Source organism: Protomyctophum bolini (assembly GCF_963924005.1).
Source record: "Protomyctophum bolini genome assembly, chromosome: 15".
NCBI lineage: Eukaryota > Metazoa > Chordata > Actinopteri > Myctophiformes > Myctophidae > Protomyctophum > Protomyctophum bolini.
The window spans coordinates 8,820,787-8,841,505 of NC_137876.1; the positions used below are offsets into that span (position 1 = coordinate 8,820,787).

The 20,719-nt window shown below is 42.0% G+C and overlaps 2 protein-coding genes across 2 annotated transcripts; both read right to left on the bottom strand.

Annotated features, from left to right (window-relative positions):
- Positions 1 to 298: 298 nt before the first annotated feature.
- LOC308329019 (glutathione-specific gamma-glutamylcyclotransferase 1-like) lies at positions 299 to 3,646 on the bottom strand. Its single transcript, XM_080783176.1, has 3 exons — positions 3,209 to 3,646; positions 2,668 to 2,703; positions 299 to 1,692 (listed from the first exon to the last, which is right to left on the bottom strand). Exons 1-3 carry the CDS (start codon positions 3,374 to 3,376, stop codon positions 1,324 to 1,326), a joined length of 573 nt encoding a protein of 190 aa, XP_080639302.1. The 5' UTR covers positions 3,377 to 3,646; the 3' UTR covers positions 299 to 1,323.
- Positions 3,647 to 7,331: 3,685 nt separating this feature from the next.
- On the bottom strand, positions 7,332 to 15,469 carry LOC308330059 (delta-like protein 4). Its single transcript, XM_080784703.1, has 11 exons — positions 14,719 to 15,469; positions 14,321 to 14,581; positions 14,101 to 14,155; positions 13,063 to 13,347; positions 12,188 to 12,248; positions 11,821 to 11,951; positions 11,350 to 11,519; positions 10,822 to 11,044; positions 9,752 to 10,493; positions 9,293 to 9,401; positions 7,332 to 9,172 (listed from the first exon to the last, which is right to left on the bottom strand). The coding sequence occupies exons 1-11, from the start codon at positions 14,770 to 14,772 to the stop codon at positions 9,167 to 9,169; spliced, it is 2,097 nt and encodes a 698-aa protein (XP_080640829.1). The 5' UTR covers positions 14,773 to 15,469; the 3' UTR covers positions 7,332 to 9,166.
- Positions 15,470 to 20,719: the final 5,250 nt, after the last annotated feature.

The following is a 20,719-nucleotide window of genomic DNA, read 5'->3' on the forward strand; positions in this document are numbered from 1 at the left end:
AAATTGGAAATTGTGGAAATTGCGGAAATTGGAAATTGCGGAAATTGCTGAAATTGGAAATTGCGGAAATTGCAGAAATTGGAAATTGCTGAAATTGCGGATATTGGAAATTGCGAAATTGCGGAAATTGAGTGTGTAGAGGGAATTAGAGAAACAAGGAGGGGACCAAGTACAGACCTCTGGGGGGCCCCGGTCAGGAAGCGTACCTTCAGACAAAACTGAACACTACCAAAGATGTTTTTATTAAAATATTTATTTATTATTTATAAAGAAAATAATGCATAAATAATATTTACAAATAAGTTCCCCACATCCATTAAAAGGTAAAGTTGTAGAAAATAAAAGGAAACATCAGTGTGCTGTGCATTTAAGTCACTTTTTCCTGTTTTCACAAAGCACGTGTAGTGAGTGACTATTTTTGTGTCTCTGTAATATTTCACACTTTCTTACATACGAGTAAATATAGCGTACAGTAATGAGGGGAGATACAATGTTCTGGTAGTGACTACCTGACTGTGCTCCAAGCCTGAGGCACGCTGGTGGCTAACCTGGTAAGATTGCGTACCATATAAATAAATATGTCTCTGGGCTATTTTCTGCGGGCAATCTCCTGCCTTTCCCATCTCTCTGTGGATTTTGGACTTCATGTGGCCAGTCAATGACATAAATGGTAAGCACATATGACATACCTATGCCTTATATGACTCCATATTTGGGCAAGGTTTCGTCCTGATATCAACACCACTGACTTTCATTAAATGAAAGATAAATAATATAAAACATACTGGATTCAGCGTGCACTGATCTGACTGACTCACAGACAGACAGACTCACTTCTAGACAGCTTGCCTCACTGCCACACAACCCAGTGAAAACCTTGACATTCAGCGCAGGAGCGGATCAACCTGGGTTGGACAACGTGATACAAATGCACTCTCAGCACACAGGATTACATGACATAACGACGTACACAAGCGATGACTTGTACCGGTACGACCTTCCTGATAAGGAGTGCGTTCAAATCCCCGTTGCAGATGCCAGTGGCAAGCATTATCAGTCTATCACACAGTGGTCACCACCGTGTGATGTCTGTTCGTTCAGAAGTTTTGCACATCGCAAAACTGTTATATGGAAAAAGTGTTACTTTAACTTTTTTTCAAAAGTAGTGAAAATAACCGCTCTACAAGCTCACAAGCATGTGAGCTTGTACAGTAAATCGTCTATTTCTGTTATTTTGAAAATGTTTGGAAAAGTGTTTGACATCATCACGATCATGGTCAGAAATACTGTGATATTTCATTTCGTCCATATCGCCCTGCAGGCCTAGTTCAGAACAAGTTGCAGGGCGGCTGCCTCTATAGAGAAGAGGTGGTCGTCCTCTACCCCGGGGCAGTACAGCCTCATGAACTCGGCCAGGCGAAGGAGGTACTCGATGTTGTGTCCCGTGTTGCCCCTGCAGATGGCAATTTGCGCTGCGATGTCCGTGTCCGAGGCGGGGCCGAGGTAGATGGGGTTGTCTGAGGTAGCGATGTAGACGAGGGCCAGCAGCTTGCCCTGGCCCTTCTCTCTGGGGACGAACTCCACCATCTTTGTCATGTAGCCACCCAGCACCACCTCTCTCACGTTCAGGTACCCCAGGCACTGTTCAATCTGGGAGCCGGTCACCTCGTAGGCCACTCCCCAGGTGCAGGCCTGCATGGTGGTGGGGATAACAGAGCACAGCATGTAACTTCAATATAAGCACATCGACTGTCTATCGGTGCTGGGCCAATAAGGCTAACGTTGAGAAAAGTAGAGCCTGCACACCAGCTAAGGAATCGCCTTTGTTGGCAAATAAGGTACAAAGTCAATATTGACCTGAAGAAGATAGCTTCGAGGGTCATAACGTTGTCAAGCTTAACGTTGTCAAGCATTTATGGTTATTTTCCATGTAGCTGGAGTGCGGGCTCTATTTTTCTCAACACAGAAACAAATTAAACGATAATGCAAGACGCAAGATGCAATTTCGCATAATTTATTGAGAACGCTTTCTTTACCACTGAACATAACCTTTGTTATGTTTTGTCCATCACTGGAGAAAGTCTGCTTTAACCACATGAACCCTAGCTTCCCTGTTGTAGGATGTTGCATGTTATAGTAGGCAAACATCTATCTATAAATGCACCACGTCTCTCCCATATATTGTGACACAGGTCGGGTACAACGGGTATTGCATAGCCGGGTGGGGCATGGATCTCCAAAATAAAATGGAAAGGATATATGCAGCAGTATAAACCACACATGAACCGTATTGGGCAAACATTCAGCAAAAAATATTTGAGCTACAAGCTTGCGTTATTATATAGAGATTTGGTGTAGAGGGAGGAAAAGGGAGGGGGTGAAGTACAGACCACTGTCAGCGAATTATATAGGGTTTATTACGAGCGGTGCATGAATAATCTAAGCTCTGGGTGCATATTCTGTTTTCACTTTGAGGCTGCTGACACTACCATTAGTATGTTGTTGCATGTAAATCATTCCAGACAGACTGATAGCTTTCCCTGTTGATATGTTCAACATTCAAGTGTAATGTAAACCATATATCATAAGAACATGGACTGTAATATACAGCAACATCCAAATAGAGTCGAAAAATGATGATTAACGTCAAAACAAGGACACACTTACGTCATGATCTTCAAGTAGGGTGACAACTCTGCCAGGCTGTAGGGGAGAAGCATAAAACAGTAAACATACAGTCAGGTGGACCAACATTAGTCAGCATTCAGCACATTGCATATAATGCATATTCTATAAAGTAAACACTATTAGAAGGAGATGACAACAGTTTCCATGTATCACACAGATATGACATCAAAAATGTTAAATCTCATTATCCAAAATGGATATCAGCTCTAGTTAGGTGTAGCAGTAGACAGTAAACAAAAAAGTAATACAATTTGTTTGCTGCACTCCAGTTAATGTTTGGTAACATTAAAGAATATACATGGAAACTGAATTGATTATCACAGGTTTAGCCAATAATCTCCCACAAAGCTTCTGTATGATGCTGACTTGACATCTGTTTAAAGTGTTTCTAGGCAGTAGGCCTCCCTACATATTACAATTTTCTACCTTTGCAAAACACTGTAGCTATCAGAAACACATAACTTATAAATCAGAGAAGCTTGTAAATGATATTTCCACGAGAGTAAATAAGAGGACATACCCTTTCTTTGTCTCCTCTATGGAAATCATCCCCGTGCCAAAAGCGCCGTTTATATCCTTTAATATAGCCGATGTTGCTCCTTTTGTATTTGAAGTCTGGTTTCCACACTAGGGAACCATATCCAAATATCCACAAGGTCCTCTCTAGCGTAATGTCCTCCAGTTTCATTGTAAAGTCTCTTATCTGGACGTGACTTCTTGCAAGAACGACACAAAAACGAGTTTATATCAAGTGACTGGCTGCCCTTCGATGTCACCGTGATGTTATTTCTATCATTTGCATCCCAATGATGACTTTACCAGGCCTTTTTGATTGATTGAATCAAAAACTTGAATACATTTCAGTAATGAGTCCGACTCATAGCTCTGTTATAGCTAAAAAAACGCCCTGATTCATCGATAGACAGACCAATATGTTAAGTTGTTAACTTCTCTGCTGGCTAGTGGCTACCGGTATCTATAACTGTAACTGTAAAGTTCACACACGTGCGTTTGTTGTTCAGAACAGGACGTTCCCGACCAATGATATCACGGAAGGGGTTGTCTCAGACAATCCTAAAAACCAATCAGGTTCGACCTAGGAGTATTACACTTTTCAGAGAGAACACCCCACCCCTCTCCAAGACGTGAGGGCGTCGTTAGCCAATAGCTGTCACATACCCACAGAGGGGTGGGATGATAACTGGTGGGATCAGATCAAATAACACAAAAACATATGCATAAAAATTCAGCTGTTGCTGCGTTCTTTCTTTCTTCATGCCAGGCCACAACAACAAGACTTTTATCCAATGAAACAAAAAATGCTTCCTAATGGGCCAGATGAAATAGCAATCGATAAAGTCTGGTTGATGTGTTTAAGGTTCTTTAGCTTATTGTTCATTATGATATCTTCAAAGATTAACTTCAGAATGTGCTCATGACAGTTCATCACAGTGTCAAAAACATGCAGGTACTGTATGTTCCCTGATCGTTAGTGATTTACTGATTTTTGTATAGTCAGCACTCAGCAGAGAACACAGACTTATTTATTTTCTTTTTTTTTTGTGGGTTATGCCTTTATTTTATATTTTTTATAGAGGGACAGACAGTAGGCTGACAGGAAATAGGGAGAGAAATGGGGGGGTGACATGCAGTATAGGCCTAAAGGCTGTTGGGATCTGGAGTCGAACCCGTGGCACACTGCCAGACTGAATTACCAGCCAAGGTGCCTGGACCGCTGAGCCACGGCCCAGGCCCAAGAACACAGCCTTCTATTTATAGGTTTGCAGAGGCCTCCCCTATATATCCTACCATGTCAAGAACAAGCAGTGAGTGGCTAATCAGATTACCTAGAAATAGAGACATGTAGTTAGCTGTAGGTTTTCAAAAGCTCATTAAGTGTCCACATTCTAATTGAGTGTGTCTGTGACTGTCTGTAACACCTGATAAACTTGTGTAATTCACACGTATAAAACACCATCAAACAAATGTTTGGTAGTTTTTTTGTTTTTTTTGGCCACCACAATGCTTTTCCAATGGGAGTCACGTGGTTTGACCAAACATTTGTGTTTGTTTGCTGATTGCTGGTGGCTCCAAAAATGTTTGGTCAACAAACCATGTGACTCCCATTGGAAAAGCATTGTGGTGGCCTAAAAAATGAACAAAAAAACGACCAAACATTTGTTTGATCTGTGTTTGAGATATGTGAATGAGGGCTCATCATAACTGCTTAAACAAACAAGCAAACAAACAAAAAAAAACACAGTTTAGAGGGTATTGCGCGTGACATCATCATCATACCCCGACGCTACAGTTTTTGGCCTTGACGGCCCATACATCCAAACATTAAAGTCCTATCTGATTGTATTAAACAATGTTAAACAACGTTAAACTCACTTTGCCATTCACTTTAAGCATGTGCATACCCCTCTATAATTATATGGCCCTATGTAACATAGGCCTACCTATTAGTTACCTACCATATTCTAGGCTAATAAGCAATATCCCCTATGATCAAGAGGTCAATTAAGTAAAGGATACACCTCATGTGTATGACCGACTTGACATCATTCACATAAGCATGTAGCCATATCTTTTATATTATGAGCTACTTTATTAAGTCCCTAACATGCATCTTACTGCCCCCAAGTGTTTGTTAAAGACATTGCTTTGCTATTTGATGAAACACCCAACACTCAGTCAAAACTGTCATCAAAGATTAAGCAGTCTTTGAGACCAATGCAGGCTATGGGAAAACATGCTTGATAGTGAACAAGAATATTACAAGTCAGCATTCACAATTAGTTTATGTCCACAAACAGGACGCATTTCAACACAATGCAAATGCATTGTGTTGAGAAGGTTCAAGGACAGTGTGTGTGTGTGTGTGTGTGTGTGTGTGTGTGTGTGTGTGTGTGTGTGTGTGTGTGTGTGTGTGTGTGTGTGTGTGTGTGTGTGCGTGTGTGTGTGTGTATGAGATAGAGAAAGCACTTGTGTGTAGGCACAGGGGTGTGCTTTGGCAGGATCAGTGAAAAAAAGGAAGACATCTATTATATATCCAAGGCTATTTTAAGTAGCGACCTGATTTGCTATGGCAGAGTCTGTGTTGAGGTGGTCCTTTGTGCTGATAGTAACAGACTAAACAGTAACGTTTCAGTGGATGGACTCTGCTGCATGGGACCAGTTTGTATGCTCTGAACGTACAGTACATACTGTACGCTCATTCTCACGTGGCGTGGGGTTATAGTCTAATGCATTTGTTTCTTTTTGATGGGCTAAAACGCTTTTAGTGTATGTTCACAAACTGTCATACAAGTTTACTTAGGCCCATCGCTCCCAGTGGAGCATAGGCCATCGACGACTCTTCTCCATCTTGCTGGGTTGCAAGACAAATCTCAGTCTTTAAGTAGATAAGTACATTTTGATACCAATACTTTTATACTTTTACTCAAGTTAAAATTTTAACTCCGGACTTTTACTTTCGATTATTTCTACATTGCAGTATTGATACTTTTACTTAAGTAAAACATGTGAGTACTTCTTCCTGATATTTGTTAAGTCGTCCAGTAACTGAGCCCTGGGCCAGTGTAATATCTAGATGGAGACACACTACAAATCCTAAAATCCTGAACTGATATGAACCTATGATGAACCATATGCAACATCAAAATATCGTTAATGGACAATCCTGAACAGCTGGGAAGAAGATCTGTCCAATGTCCATGTATTTAGTTTTATGAAGCTATACTATATAGAGTATACACGCCTTACACTACTTTACAGGGAGCATGGGAGTAGAATCTATCTGTCACAACAACCGATGACAAAGAACAGATATATATCTGGAGACACGGGAAATCAATTTCAGTTTGCCGTCGTGCCAAAGCAATACAGTTTAAGATTATACACTGAATGCATAATATCCCTCAATCGTAGACTTTCTTTTACCCAATGTTTTCACCCAAAAGACATACATTTGTGGTTGTGGGTACTACTCTATGTAGGCTAACTCACTGTCTTTGGTCATGCTGTATACTGCAAAGATACTCGTCTAGTGTCTGAATCTTAAAAGAATATTAGTTTTGGAACAGGAGACGGACCCAGTCAGTGGCCCCCCCAACAACACAAACAATAAGAGACTATACTGAATTATCACTTAATATGCTGCAAGGAAAAACATGTTATTGCAGTGAATGTATGAAAAAAAGGTTCTGGCAAAGGCTGGCAAAGATTACTGTTGGATTTAGCGTCACATTTTGGAAACTATTACACTGGTATCTATACTATCATGTTGCAGGGGATTTTCCTGATTGTCTTTATTGTACGCCATCACCCATGAGGCAGCAGATGAAACTGATCATGAAACTGAGCCCATGTCTTGTATTATTGTGTGTGTGTGTGTGTGTGTGTGTGTGTGTGTGTGTGTGTGTGCGTGCGTGCATACGTGTGTGTGTGTGTGTGTGTGTGTGTGTGTGTGCGTGCGTGCGTGTGTTTGTGTGTGTGTGTGTTAGCGCTTGGTTATCCACAATACTGTGAATCCATCACTCAAGCCTGCTCTTACCTGGAACAAGCCTTGGGTTGACCTAGGTTATGGGTGCCCAAAAGGTAGAATTAAGGGGGGAAAAAAGAAAACCACGAATAATCAATTCATATTCACATACAGGTCTTTTTTTTAATATATATATCTTTTTGTCTGAGCAATTCCCTTTTTTTTTTTACATTGCTGCCAATTACAGTACTGTCCACTGAATGATTGTGAGCACATTGATTTGACATCCCACTGGCACATGCCTGCCACGGCCATAGATATGGATTCATTAGAACTGCTACAAGGCCATCATACTGAAGCCACTTCCACACCAGCTAGAATAAAACTATACCAAGGTTAAGATACTGACATCACAAACAACTGGAAGCGTAGTCTGTAGTTTTATTGGACCCTGACATTAATCATAGCAGGGCCTTTTTGATTTCTTCCCGTTTCCCGTAAAACGGGAAAAAATATTCAGCGAAAGGATCGTGCGATGATGGATAAATTATCCATAGCCATATATATATATATATTAGCAAAAGTCTGAATAAGTTCACAACACAGCACCGTGTGATACGTTGTGAACTTAGGCTACACATGGGCAAATTTAGAAATTCTTTGAAAAATAAATGAAAATAACATTTTGTAAACAGCAAGGTTTTGCAGTTCAAGGGCCTCCATTAATCTGCAACACTTCCACTATTGTGACATCAATTGTGATCCTTGTTATGTTTATTCTAGCACACCAGATGACACACTTCAAATAAAGATTCTAAATGATTTAAACATTTAGCTGAATTAGGACCTCTATTTGACCACTTACACTCAACAATTCAATAAGACCAACAAACAACAGTGTACCAGATATGTATTCATCTTTTTTCTTCTTCTTAAAAAAAAAGCAACACCAACAACATTTAAAAAATAAATTCAACTTTCTGGGGCATAAACTTAAACGCAGATGTACTCTTCATAATCATACTTCTAATCGTAACATATAAATATACATTATATACAAAATAATCTTATAAAACATAGAAAAAAAAGAAAGATCAGTGCTTCATAATATTAAATAACTAATGAAATACTAATCTTACACAACATTATTGGTTCACTACTTTCAATAGAAGGCGTCCTTGGTACGATAGTCACTTCATGTGTTCTTTGTCTTTAATTATGGGTGATCTTGCATAAGGTAACATGTTGCCTTATCTTGAGTTTCCCCAGTGTTGCACCATATTGCAATAAATTGATTTCTATTTCACGTCCACTTTTGCTGTACTGTGCACAGGAATCAAGATGAGGCAGGGCATAACGTTGCTCTGAAACTCATATATAAGGCTTGGTGATCTGGGCTGCATACATTCTTTATCAAAAAGATTACATTTACAAAACTGACATGCCTCAAAATATCTTCAAAAATGAACCGTTTTCAGTAGTTTAAATCACTTTTTTCCCCTTTCTTTTTTTTAGCACAATGCTCATTTTTGCTTGCATAGCCAAGTCCCAGAAAATGGAAAAATGCTGGCTCCTCCCACAGGCTTGCTGGCAGTAATTTGATTGGTTGATTGCTGATTATCACAAGAAGGTGGAGAGGAGTACATCCAGATAGTCTTCTTCTACTAATCAACATGCTGGCATAAATAATTAGGCCTGTTGCCCTCGAACGACCTTGGGTAGTCCAGATAACGACCTGAATCTAAAAACATTAAAAAGTCGTGTCCAAAAGTCAGACTCACTCGCTTATTATTTCCCACTGTCTTTTCAGTCTTTACATTCTAAGAAGAATTGGTAGCTTGAGTTCTATTGCATTCAAAGAGCACACCGGCTCCATCCAGTTATCAAGTTTTCAAGAGCAGCAAGTTGCATTTAAATAAATCCCAGGCTTTCTACACTTGTAAACAGTCCAGAAGATATCCACTGTACAGAACGACTAATATCTTCCATGTATTATACCTGAAAGACAAAGAAAAAAGAAAGAGAGAAATCTGATTATTGATCTGAAAGGTTATGGTCCATTTAGTGAATGATTAATGGTTAGAGATCTACAGGAAAATCATCAATTCAATGTTTTACCTCAGTTGCTATGATGCATTCGTTTTTCGCTTCTGTTATAACAAACACAGACTGGTACATTGAGTCTCTTGAAGAACATATTGTTGATATTCTGCACTCTGGCCTTTCTCTGTGAAGAACAAGTAGACGTTAGTAATATGCACAAAATCAATGCTGTTATCTGTTGACCAAAACACGTTCATCTTGGGATCTTGGTAACCACCCTTAAACCCTACTGTATTATGCTGATCAGTCGCATCTATCTGGGGGCTCCCTCATTTCCCTCTACACCAAATCTATTCACAAAAAGAGCTGATGTACAAGGTCACAATGCAACGTGTTGTGGCATGTTGTGAGCTCGTAGATCTTCTAATTCCACCAAAGGTTCACTCCCAAAATAGCAATGCTAGGGTTCATGTAGTTAAAATGACAATTCACTAAAACTCTTCATAACAACTCTTTCATGTGTACTGCACTCACCTGTACATTCTATTCAGTGGAATTTTTCCTTCTATTGTCTTTTCACAGTTTTCGTCTTTGTCCACGAGGGACAGTTCGTCCTTGTACCCGTTGGAGGTTTTGTAGTCCAGGTGGCAATGGTTGACGTGTTTGTGGTTGGACTTTTCCCGGGCACAGTCCACTTCAAGGTCTATCTTTTTATTGGTGTTCTTCAGTTCTAGCGTGGAGATGAGGTTCTCCTTCTGGAAGTCCGCCTTGGAGATGTTGTTCATAGTGTCCGTGGCCCGCTCCCTGCTCCTCTGCTTTCTGACGTGACGGAGGCCCACGGCCATCATGCAGAGCAGCACCAGAACCACCACCAGAACCACGCCCATGCTCACGGCCACCCAGCTCAGGCTCTCCCCGGGCACCCAGCTCTTGTTTGGGCTGGGCGTGACGTCCAGGGCCACGTCATACGACTGGCACTGGGCTCCGCCGTAGTGTGCCAGGCAGAGGCAGGCAGGCTGGCCTTTGGCGCCGATGATGCAGGTCCCCCCGTTCAGGCACAGCTGAGCGGCGCAGCGGTCTGTGTGTTTGTCGCAGTTGCGGCCGGCGAAGCCCGGGGGGCAGGTGCAGGTGTAGTCGTTGATGCGATCCAAGCAGGTGGCCCCGTTGGCACAGGGGTTCATGGCACACTCGTTGATGTTGATCTCACAGCGGAGCCCTCGGAAGCCCGAGCGACAGCTGCAGAATCGGAGGTTACCAAGCACCATGCAGTGTCCACCTGCACAATACAAAACATTGTTAAGGCTCACTGTTGATATTATGGTCCTGGAGCATACCTACATATTTACACTCACATCGACAGTGTCAGTGGGTGCAGGGCCAATGAGGCAATCATGGAAGGCGGTAAGGCCCACACACCATCTTTAGGCATTTAAGGAATTACTTTATTGTAGGACAATGTTTCGATCTTCATCTTCAGATACTGACCTGATGAATTATTTTGCCTAAAGATGGTGTGCGGGCCCTACCTCCTTCCATCACTGTTGATATTATCACACGTGTGTTGTGAAAATATATGATGCACAGTCAGAGAATAATAGATTTACCATTGGTGCATTGTAGAGAGGTGCATTTGTCCACTTTCTTCTCACAGTTGAGTCCGGTGTAGCCCGGCAGGCACTCGCACATGTAGCTACGCCCGTTGTCTCGCTCTCTGCATATCCCGTCGTGGAAGCAGGGTTTGTCTGCCGCGCAGGTCAGCATCCTGGTCTCGCAGTGTCTCCCTTCGAACCCATTTGGGCATTTACACCCATAGCCATCCTCGGAGTCCTGCAGGCAAAGAGATATTAAGACAATCAGCGAGCTCCGTTGCAGGAAACTACTACTATAGGTTACTACTGTAGCATAGGTACGGTAGAGAGCTCCCCCTCTGTCAGAGTTGCAATAGTGCAATTAATTGTCTATTCTCCTATTCTCAGCGTGAATTCTATTTACAGTAAAGGGTCTGTGAACTGGGTCAGCCAGCGACTCTGCAATCGGTAGCATCCTCCTGGGCTAGCAGATAGACCGAGGCGAAAACAAAAACAGGAAAGCTTGTGTTGTGGGAAAGGAGAGAGAGAGACTTCCGGACTCACCAGGCACTGGCCTCCGTTCAGACAGGGCTGACTGTCACACTCCCTGACCTCCGAGTTGCAGTTGACCCCGCTGAAGCCCGGCAGGCAGGTGCACGTGTAGCTCCCCTGGCCCGTGTTCATACATGTGGCCCCGTTGAAGCAGGGCTTGTGGTGCGTGCAGTAATTCAAATCTGGACATAATCAATGGGGGGGATTTAGAATAATTAGGAATTAGGAACATCGTTTTTAATATTTTGTCTGTACATTGTGGTTGTCATATCGTCTCTGTCGGGTGGAAACCTCATTTGTCCAAAACTGTAGTATAATAAAATAGGACATTACGAAAAAACACAAAAAGTTTAAATTTGGAGCGAGGTTTCTGCCCGACAACATGCAGCGATATGAAGTATTTACTGTATCTCCTCTCTGTGGTGATATACAGCACCATAATCGTAATTCAGGTTCCATTGTTTCCAGGAGTTGCAGACTGACCTTGGTCACAGAACAGGCCTCCCCAGCCCTCGTTGCAGGTGCACTGCCACGGCTCCGCACAGGTGCCGTGCTTACAGGACGGGTGGCGTTTACACACGTCACAAAAGGGACCCTGCCAGCCCTCTCTGCATCTGTGTGTCACACACAAACAATGCACCGTCAGTCACTGTGTGTTCACATACACACAGTAGTCACATTACCACTGACCTTCTACTACCCACTGTAGCAAGAGCAAGACTTACAGGTCAGACAGAGTGAGTGAGTGCGTGTGATAGACTGTAGTGTAGAGAGAGAGATTTATGTATAGGCTAATTAGTGTCATAATAATAATAATGATAATAATAATAATAATAACTTGCAAACTCACTTGCACTCCCCTGGTAATGTGCAATTTCCATTCCTTTCACTGCACCCCTCAAGACAAATAGCTGCAAAACAGAAGGACAATTCAAAGATTTGTTAGTAAAGCTGCTTGCAAAGTCTCATATAGGCTAAGCCATGCCAATTTGTTATAATAAGCTTCTAATTTGGCATTTGTCACCTTCTGAACGCCCTGCTCCACAAAATAAAAAACCTGTTACCTGGCCATTTCAATAGAAAGCTCTAATTTGCCCCGGCCTGTTTTGGCCTGTATGTGACATTGATTTTGCATGGTTACAAGGCCAGAGTTAAACGGCTGGTTAGTCTGGAGCAGATGCTTGCTCTCAAAAGCGGACAGCTGCCCCATTGTTGTCGGCGGGCAGTTCGGACCCTGTTTGCAGCTGCTGCCCTCCCAAAGCAACAATAGAGCCCGCAATTTAGCGGCGCGTGGCGGACGATAATGCCGCGATTAACCCGGCGCGTGCTGCTCTCAGGAACCAACGACGCCCCGGATTAGGTTTACCCGCACGCGCCTTTAAAGCGCACATGGAGGCTCAATGTAAAGAGAGGGAGACAGAGACAGTAGTCTCTAAAATGCATCAAATTCTAAGTATAATTCAAAGTGTGTTCAGAATCAGGGTTTATGTCCAAATTCAAGTTTAGGCCTACTATAATAAATCAGATATGCGTAATACAAAAATAATTAAATGCAGGCCTATGCTAATTAACAAAATAGGCTTAGGTCTACGTTGATGTGCATTTGGGGGAAAAAACATTTCAGGGGTGGTGGTGGTGGCTCAGTTTAACTTGTGATCTTTTTATCAGAAAACAAAAGGGAGGGAAAAGCCACCATATGGCGTCTTTTCCTCGGTGTTTGCTTACGTTCTTGGCAGTAATTTCCCTTCCATCCTGGAAGACAGGCTATCTGGCCGCCAGCAGTGCAGGTGTAGTGGCCAAATCGGTCGTCCCGTGGAGAGCATATTTTGGAACAAGTGTCCCCGTAGTAATGTTCATTGCAGATGAAGCGGTATGAGTACCTGAGCTCCGTCCCATGCTGCGCGCCGCTCTGCTCGTCCTGGGACCACTCGGGTCCGATTTCCAACTTTCTTTGGATGGAAAAAGAACCTATCAACAGTTCTGGGTTGGAGGAGGAGGAGGAGGAGATATCTGCGAGAATGGAACATATAAAACGCAATTAAGCGATTGGTTGGTTGATTGATTGATTGAATACTTTAGCAACAGTTTGCAGAAAAAACAAAAGTAGGCTATACAGTTCAATACAAGGTCTGCTGCTATAGATTTAAAACCCAAGAAAGCATGTGGCTTAATTGTTTCCATTGACATTTGGTGCCCTTCTGACTCCTTCATATTCAATTAATCGGCGTTACCTAACCCCACACAGTCAGGGCTATTACATTCTCGACGTTTTTGCCAGTCAACGAGCTATTCATTCATTCAGCGAATCAATTAACAATAGCCATAGAATATATTGAAATATCCTCTTCCTTTATGACAACAAAACGTCTGGTGTAAATGGACGAACAAAGAGGTGTAAAATGCAGGAAGAGGCCGTCATATACTTTTTGGCAAGAGCCTCATATTGTCACTCGCGTGAGTCGCGTCTCTGTGCACTTTCCCACACCGAAAATAAACGAAGGGAAGTGCAATTGTGTTGGAGATGTGATTGAAAAGAAATGCTCCATGGCACGCAACGAATCCAACGAACTGTGAACACTTATAACCTCAAATACAAATGCAATCAAACGAAATCAAATAAAAATGGCCTATAAAGTCCCCAAATATCAGGATATATATTGATATCCTACATAATTTGTTTTTTTTAATTATTAATAATAACAACCATCTCGCAAGCTAAAGTGCATGTCTCCCTCTAGCGGTAATACAATATATAGCGCTCACCTCCAGGTAGATCCAAAGCAGATTTCCAGGCTTCGATAACTAATGAAAACGCGCCCTGTGGAGGAAAAAAACTATATTACTCCAAGTCCAACTAAGCAACATAAAACAAGCTATAGGCTTCATAAAAGTTACTGGGCTTTTTTTTGTATTAGCCTGGCTGAATTTCGTAATGATAGTTAATTTAGGCCAGCAACAACAACAACAACAACAATTAACTTACCGGCCACGTAAAGTTGAGCGGCAGACGCAGCCTGCCGCCGTGAGTGATGCTGAAGGAGTCCGTGCCCAGGACAGGTGTGGTGACTCTGCCGAAGATGCAGTCTCCAGGAGACACCACTGTCTGGAAGTTCTTCAAGCACACTTGGAAAAAAGTCCTGCAGCCAGAGCCAGAGCTGCTGCTGCATGCGAGTCCATTAGCCAGCAAACCTCTGCTATTATGGAAATGATGAAGGTCTAATTCGAACACACCTGATCCCTGAACCTATATATGAAAGAACAACATCCGTGAGAATGAATATATATATTTGTTTATTTGTGTATTTTTTTAAAAATATATATTATTTATTATCCGTTATTGAAAAAAGAAATGAAGTAAAATGTAAAATTGTAAATAGCTACCTGAGTAGATAATGTTATAATAATTGCGAGGATAGAGGTGAACCAAAAGGCCATTCTTTAGAGCTTGTGTGCGTATCCTTTGAAAAACAAGTTGTCCGTCCGTCCTCCACAAACAACGCTCCTATTCCAGAGTGATGATGATGATGAAACGTTGAAAAGCAAATAATAAATATAATCCTTCTTCGAAACCCTGTGAGTAAAAGGACAAGATCCAGCAGCTCCAAAAAAAATAATAATAAAAACAATCCGAAAAACCAGAAAGTTTAAGAAAAACAACAACAACCTTGTTATCCAAAATGATGTGAGGATGAGGGTTTTTTTCTTTTCTTTTTTTTACACAAATATAAGCACTAGTAACGTCAATATCCACAGATGACTCATTCGTCTGTCTTTTTTAAGTTGACCATCCATCGTGGCGGCTGAGTGTTTTTGTTTGGTGTGGGGACGCAGCAGCAAGCCTCGCGCTTCTTCTTCGGTCATGCAGAAGGGGGGAAAAAGGTCTTCTTGCTGCAGAGATGAGGACCGTTTTGCACGCGTGTGTGTGTGTGTGTGCAGTGCGCGCGCTTCAGTCGTGGAGCATCACCACCACCACCATCATCATCATACCGATCCTCAATGAAGGATGTTTGACGTCGCTCCCACTTTATATATAGGCTACTTGAGTTTAGTGTCATTAGAGACACTGTCCATCAATAGACCCCGCCCACTTTGCAGCTCCGAGAGAGAGAGAGAGAGACGCAACTCTCCACACCGTCCTCCTTCCTTCGCTTGTCTTTTTTCTTTTTGCCTCAACTGATCTTTTAAATAAAAATAACTGTTTTCATTTATTTTTATTTCTTTAATAATATTTGAGAATTATTCATAATGTACTCCAGCTTCTAGCTCTGTCTATAGGCTTAACTGAACTCTTTCAATATTCTCCGTGCGTCTTTGGAGCGCTCCATTCTTTGGGACACGCGCGCGCCCTTGATCGTGTTTGGAGGAGCGCGTCTGACCCAAAATAACATAAACGTCTCTCTTTTTTGTCAGCTTTTTAGCCTATTTATGTTCAATCGTATGACGGTATGTCGCTTGTCAAAACAGAACCGATCTACAAACACAACGCGTCGTTGTTAGCTTGCTTGTATATCGGTTCTGTTTTGAGTTGACGCGCGACACACTGTACGACGGAGCGTATAGGCTTTTCTCGCCTGATCTCACGCTCTCGCTTCTCCTCGAATCCTTCCTTGTCCCTTATATTTACTTTAGATAGAACAGGCGAAGCGGGAGATAACAACACAGCTGTATGATGATGCTCTCTCACTCCAAACACTGTTTCGGGTCCAGTCGTAAATCTTTTCCGACTGAGTGAGGACCCCGGGCTTTATAGTCCACGCCTGCCCCACGACGCCCTTCGCATCCACCTCAACCATATGTGTCATACTGTCATCCAATGCAAACACATTTCTAGACTTTCATTTTTGATATAAGCATGTGTTTTCAGACATAATAAAAAACAAATTAATTATTGTAGTACGTTATATACTTTCTCAGATGATCAGATCTTAACTTTTGAACAAGTCAGGACTTCAGCTCTGCACCTATAGTTAATTGCTTATATTGCATGCACCTGCAGTGCACAAACATAGGCATGATAGGCAGCACAGTCTCTCTCTCTCTCTCACACACACACACACACACACACACACACACACACACACACACACACACACACACACACACACACACACACACACACACACACACACACACACAGAGTTGATAAGTGGGTGCATTTGAGCTGTAGTATTTATTATGTCCAGGAAAGGGCAGTGACATGGAAGCAGGGAACCCAGCTGTTTAGTCACTTTATTCTACATTAGAGCTCATAATGTGTAAATTAACATCTAGATTGTATCCTGTGTCACCATGTTTGTTGAACTTGTGGCCACAGCTGAATGACTTTCTTCTCCTTTCAAGTTAAAGTTATTGTTGAATTAGGGAAACCAAAATGAACCCCCAAACAGTATATTTAAGTTAAGCAAATAAATTGGAACGCTATATAGCATACTTCCCCCCCCCATTTTCGTTCTTATCGCACATGAACCCACGCTGGGCTAAAGCATTGTTGCCTTTATCGTTTGTGCAGCAGGCCAACCTGTCGACGAACGATTTACAGTGCTGAGAGTCAGGGAACAGGATTTAGAAAGCGTTCCCTGACCACATGAAGGTGTCTGGCCGAACAGCTCTCCTGCAGTGATGACTTCATCTCGAAACCGCTCCCAACCCTACAGTACCTACCCCCTCCCACCCTTTGACATATCGGTTTGAGGTTCCACACTGTAGGGGCAAAGACAATGGGCTATTGAGGGCTATTCTTCTAGCCAAAGAACTCGTGTGACTAAGGAGGCCGGACAGCACACCTCGGTGCACTGAAGCCCTTGGTGTTCCCACAGTTCACCATGTCACGCAGATCCTGTGGAGTATATCGATGCAGTCCTTTAAAATTCTGACCTGAGATCAGATTCTATAAATGTCTTCTACACGCTGACAGTTTTCTGAAAAAAGCTATGTTTCTATGTCAGTCATCAAAAATAGCAGACCTACAAGCTCGGCTTGTAGGTCTGCTGGCGCCCTATGAGCTTGTAGATCTGCTATTTTTCAATAGCTAAAGCATAACATAATGCTAACACCAAAAGGGGTTCCCGCCCAAAATGGGTTAAGCACTTGAACCCTAGCATCCCTATTCTGGGGGGGCGAACGTTCATCAGCGAAAATAGCAGACGTCCAAGCTCACAATGCGGCACACATGTACAGTACTGGAGTGTTGTGAGCTTGTAGATCGGCGAGGGGGTTTAATGTAGTGGGAAAAGAAGCAGTAGAGCCATTATAGAGCCCTGGGGGTCTCTGGTAAACAAAGTATATAGGGGGTTTACGTGGTTGTAATTGCATCACGACTTAACCGATTTACGATCCGTCCAAGTGTACAGTATAGGAGCAAACATACCATACATATCCCCTCGGGTACTGTACTGTACTGTACTGTACTGTACTGTACTGTACGATAAGTGGCTGCAGTCACTTATCGAGGGGTGAGCTTTCCTCTGTGGTCAACATGGCTGTCATAGACGTCTAGAAGGCCATCAATCTCCTTTTGTACAGAGAACTGTATACAGTAGTAGGCTAATGGTGCTTTAGCCTTACCTAAGACCCCTCATACACGTCAAAACATCCATACACATGAATAATTGATGGCCTATGGTTAAGGTTTCCCTGCCGTAGCTCCAGTTTCAACGCCTTGTAAAGCTTCTGACCGTTGCTGTACAAAGAAACCAGCGATGCATGGTTTTGGCGCATCTTCCCCGCGGCGGGGCGTAAAGAGGAAAAAATGCCTCAGATCAGATATGGAGAAGTGCTTTCTTGATCACGAATTCACCAAACCTTTTCAATATTTACACCCCAGTGCAGCGTATCAATCTTGCATGCCCTTGTTTATTCTCTGTATATTTTAGGAGTGAAAACCTGGCCTGAAATAATATGACGTTTTGGACCCTCGCCGTAGGGTCATTTACTCGTGGCCAATGGAAACAATAATCCAACAGTTTCTTTTTCTGTTGCTCTCTAGAGTAAACACAGCCTTGGAAACCAGACATCAGGCCTCTATAATCCCATCCATATTGGACATCATTCCTCGTTGTCGCCGACGTGTTCTGTAAAGCTGACTTGTGATTGTTCTACGGCTTTTTAGCCTGCATCCAAAATCCCCAAAATAACATTTAGTTTGGGAAGTGAAGAGGCGCGAAAGTATGTACGTATTTGGACATAACTACGGCAGTTGCTATTAAATAAGACAAAGTGTCTGATGTAATTGTTTTGTTGCTTGGCAGACCATTTTAGTATTCAGAGAACTGTCAAAACCCTATCAAAATTGTTTAATGGGTTACAGCTTTTAAAGTGATGTTTGAAATGTCATCACTTCATATCATTTATACTGTAATCCAATTAGGGATACATTATTTCAAGCTGCCTTTAATTGTGGAGTGCTTTTCTTGTAAATGAAAGAACTGAGTGGTGCACACAGCATACACATGGTGTGAATGCAGAAAAATATAGAACTCGTGGCAGCAATAGACTTTTGTTGACTATTAGGAGGATTAAAATACCGCTCATCTGAAGATCAGGGATCAAAGAGTGTAATTATATAGCCCCCAGATGAATACCAGCATGTCTTATATACTGTAAATGTGTATTTGGCAGAAAGTGTCAAAAACAGTGATCCCAAGTGACTTGATTAAAATGTCAACTGTCACAGATACATTGCCAAAAGGTGACACAACAACCTAGAGGACAAGTTTTCTGTAATTTGGACAATTCTGAAAAAGGATTTTGAAAATGGTAAAGAAATGGGAGGTTAATGTGGTTAACCTGCTGTGTCAGGGGATGCATATTATTACAGTACAGGGTTTTTCCAGAACATAATTCCTAACCTAAGTTTCTCTCTGACTGATCTTTTACAAACCCATCAAGGTCACTCAAGTCCATTGACCAGTTGCTTCTGGTTGTCCCAAAGAACAAGGCTGAAGCACAGGCTAGATTATTTGCACCTCTGTAGGCATCATAATTCTTACAGTCTTATTGATTTTATCATTTTATTGTCTTGTCATTTCTTTTAACCCCATGCAACCTACTATCCCTATTCTCATGGCATGAAAGGCAAACACTCAGGACAAATAGGCAAATAGCAGATCCACAAGATCACAATGTGTGAACTTATTGAATATACTGTATATGATTTAAATTGTTAAACTGTTTGTGTTTTTACTGATTCTGACATTTTCTTGATATAGCTACAGCACTATATGGTCAACTGTTGTTTTTAAATGTGCTTTATATAAATACATTTGGATTGGATTGATATTCCAGGAGTATCAACATTCTGGGCAAGCTAGGCAACAGGAAATTAGCTACAGTGCTAACAGATGGCTCCTTTTAGCCCAGAAATCTGTCGTGTTTAATGCACAGCAGTTTAACACTTCTTTACAGGGCATCTGATCCCTATGCCCCAATCTGTCCAACCAATCAATGGCTCTTTTGATGTCTTCCTGCCAATGGATGCGAGGCATCTAACCATATCGCTCTATGGAGGAGACATCACCTGCTGCCATCATTAGAAGCACCAGGGTTGTTTGTCTTCTTTCATGGCATTATAATATGCTCTCCCATGCTTGACCAAATATATCCATAGATTGGAAATACACACCGTTTATTAGGGGAGCTTTATATCAAACAATACATGTTGTGTACATATATGTGAGGGAAGCTGCAAGGAATGATTCAAATAATATGTATTAATTACAATACAAATTTGAGAAAATAATCAGGACAATAGAAATAGAGAAATGGAGAAAAAAAATAAAATGTACACACACACACACACACACACACACACACGCACACGCTGTATTGTGTGTGTGTGTGTGTGTGTGTGTGTGTGTGTGTGTGTGTGTGTACCGTATGCCATATTATTATTATCATTTTAACCATATTTAAAATGTGTTCTATTGCCAAAACGGATTAACTCTAAAATCAGTCGATGTCGCTTTTTGAGCCCTTCAGCAGCTGGCATTAGGATGAATTCAGAGTACCTGACGTTGTGGTCGTCTTATCTGCTAAGAGCCCTGGGCTGTTGTGGAACTTTCCAAGCACCCTGCTTCTGTCGTGTTTGCATAACACACTTCACGTCAGCACCCTCCTGCCCATACAAAACAACTAACAACACCCTCAAGTGACTGACAGATACCACCTAAAGTAAACGCTGCAAAGTATTTAGGCGACGCCAGATTTGCGAAATTCGACATGGATCACGGTCCCATGAGCCACCATGACAGAGTATTTACTGTAGGGTAACACAAGGTTCAATGACAAGCTGTTGACTTTTTCAAGGATTTCACTTAAGTTGGAGTGCGTAAATCAGGTTTTAGATGATCTGAACTGAAGCTGTGTGTGTGTGTGTGTGTGTGTG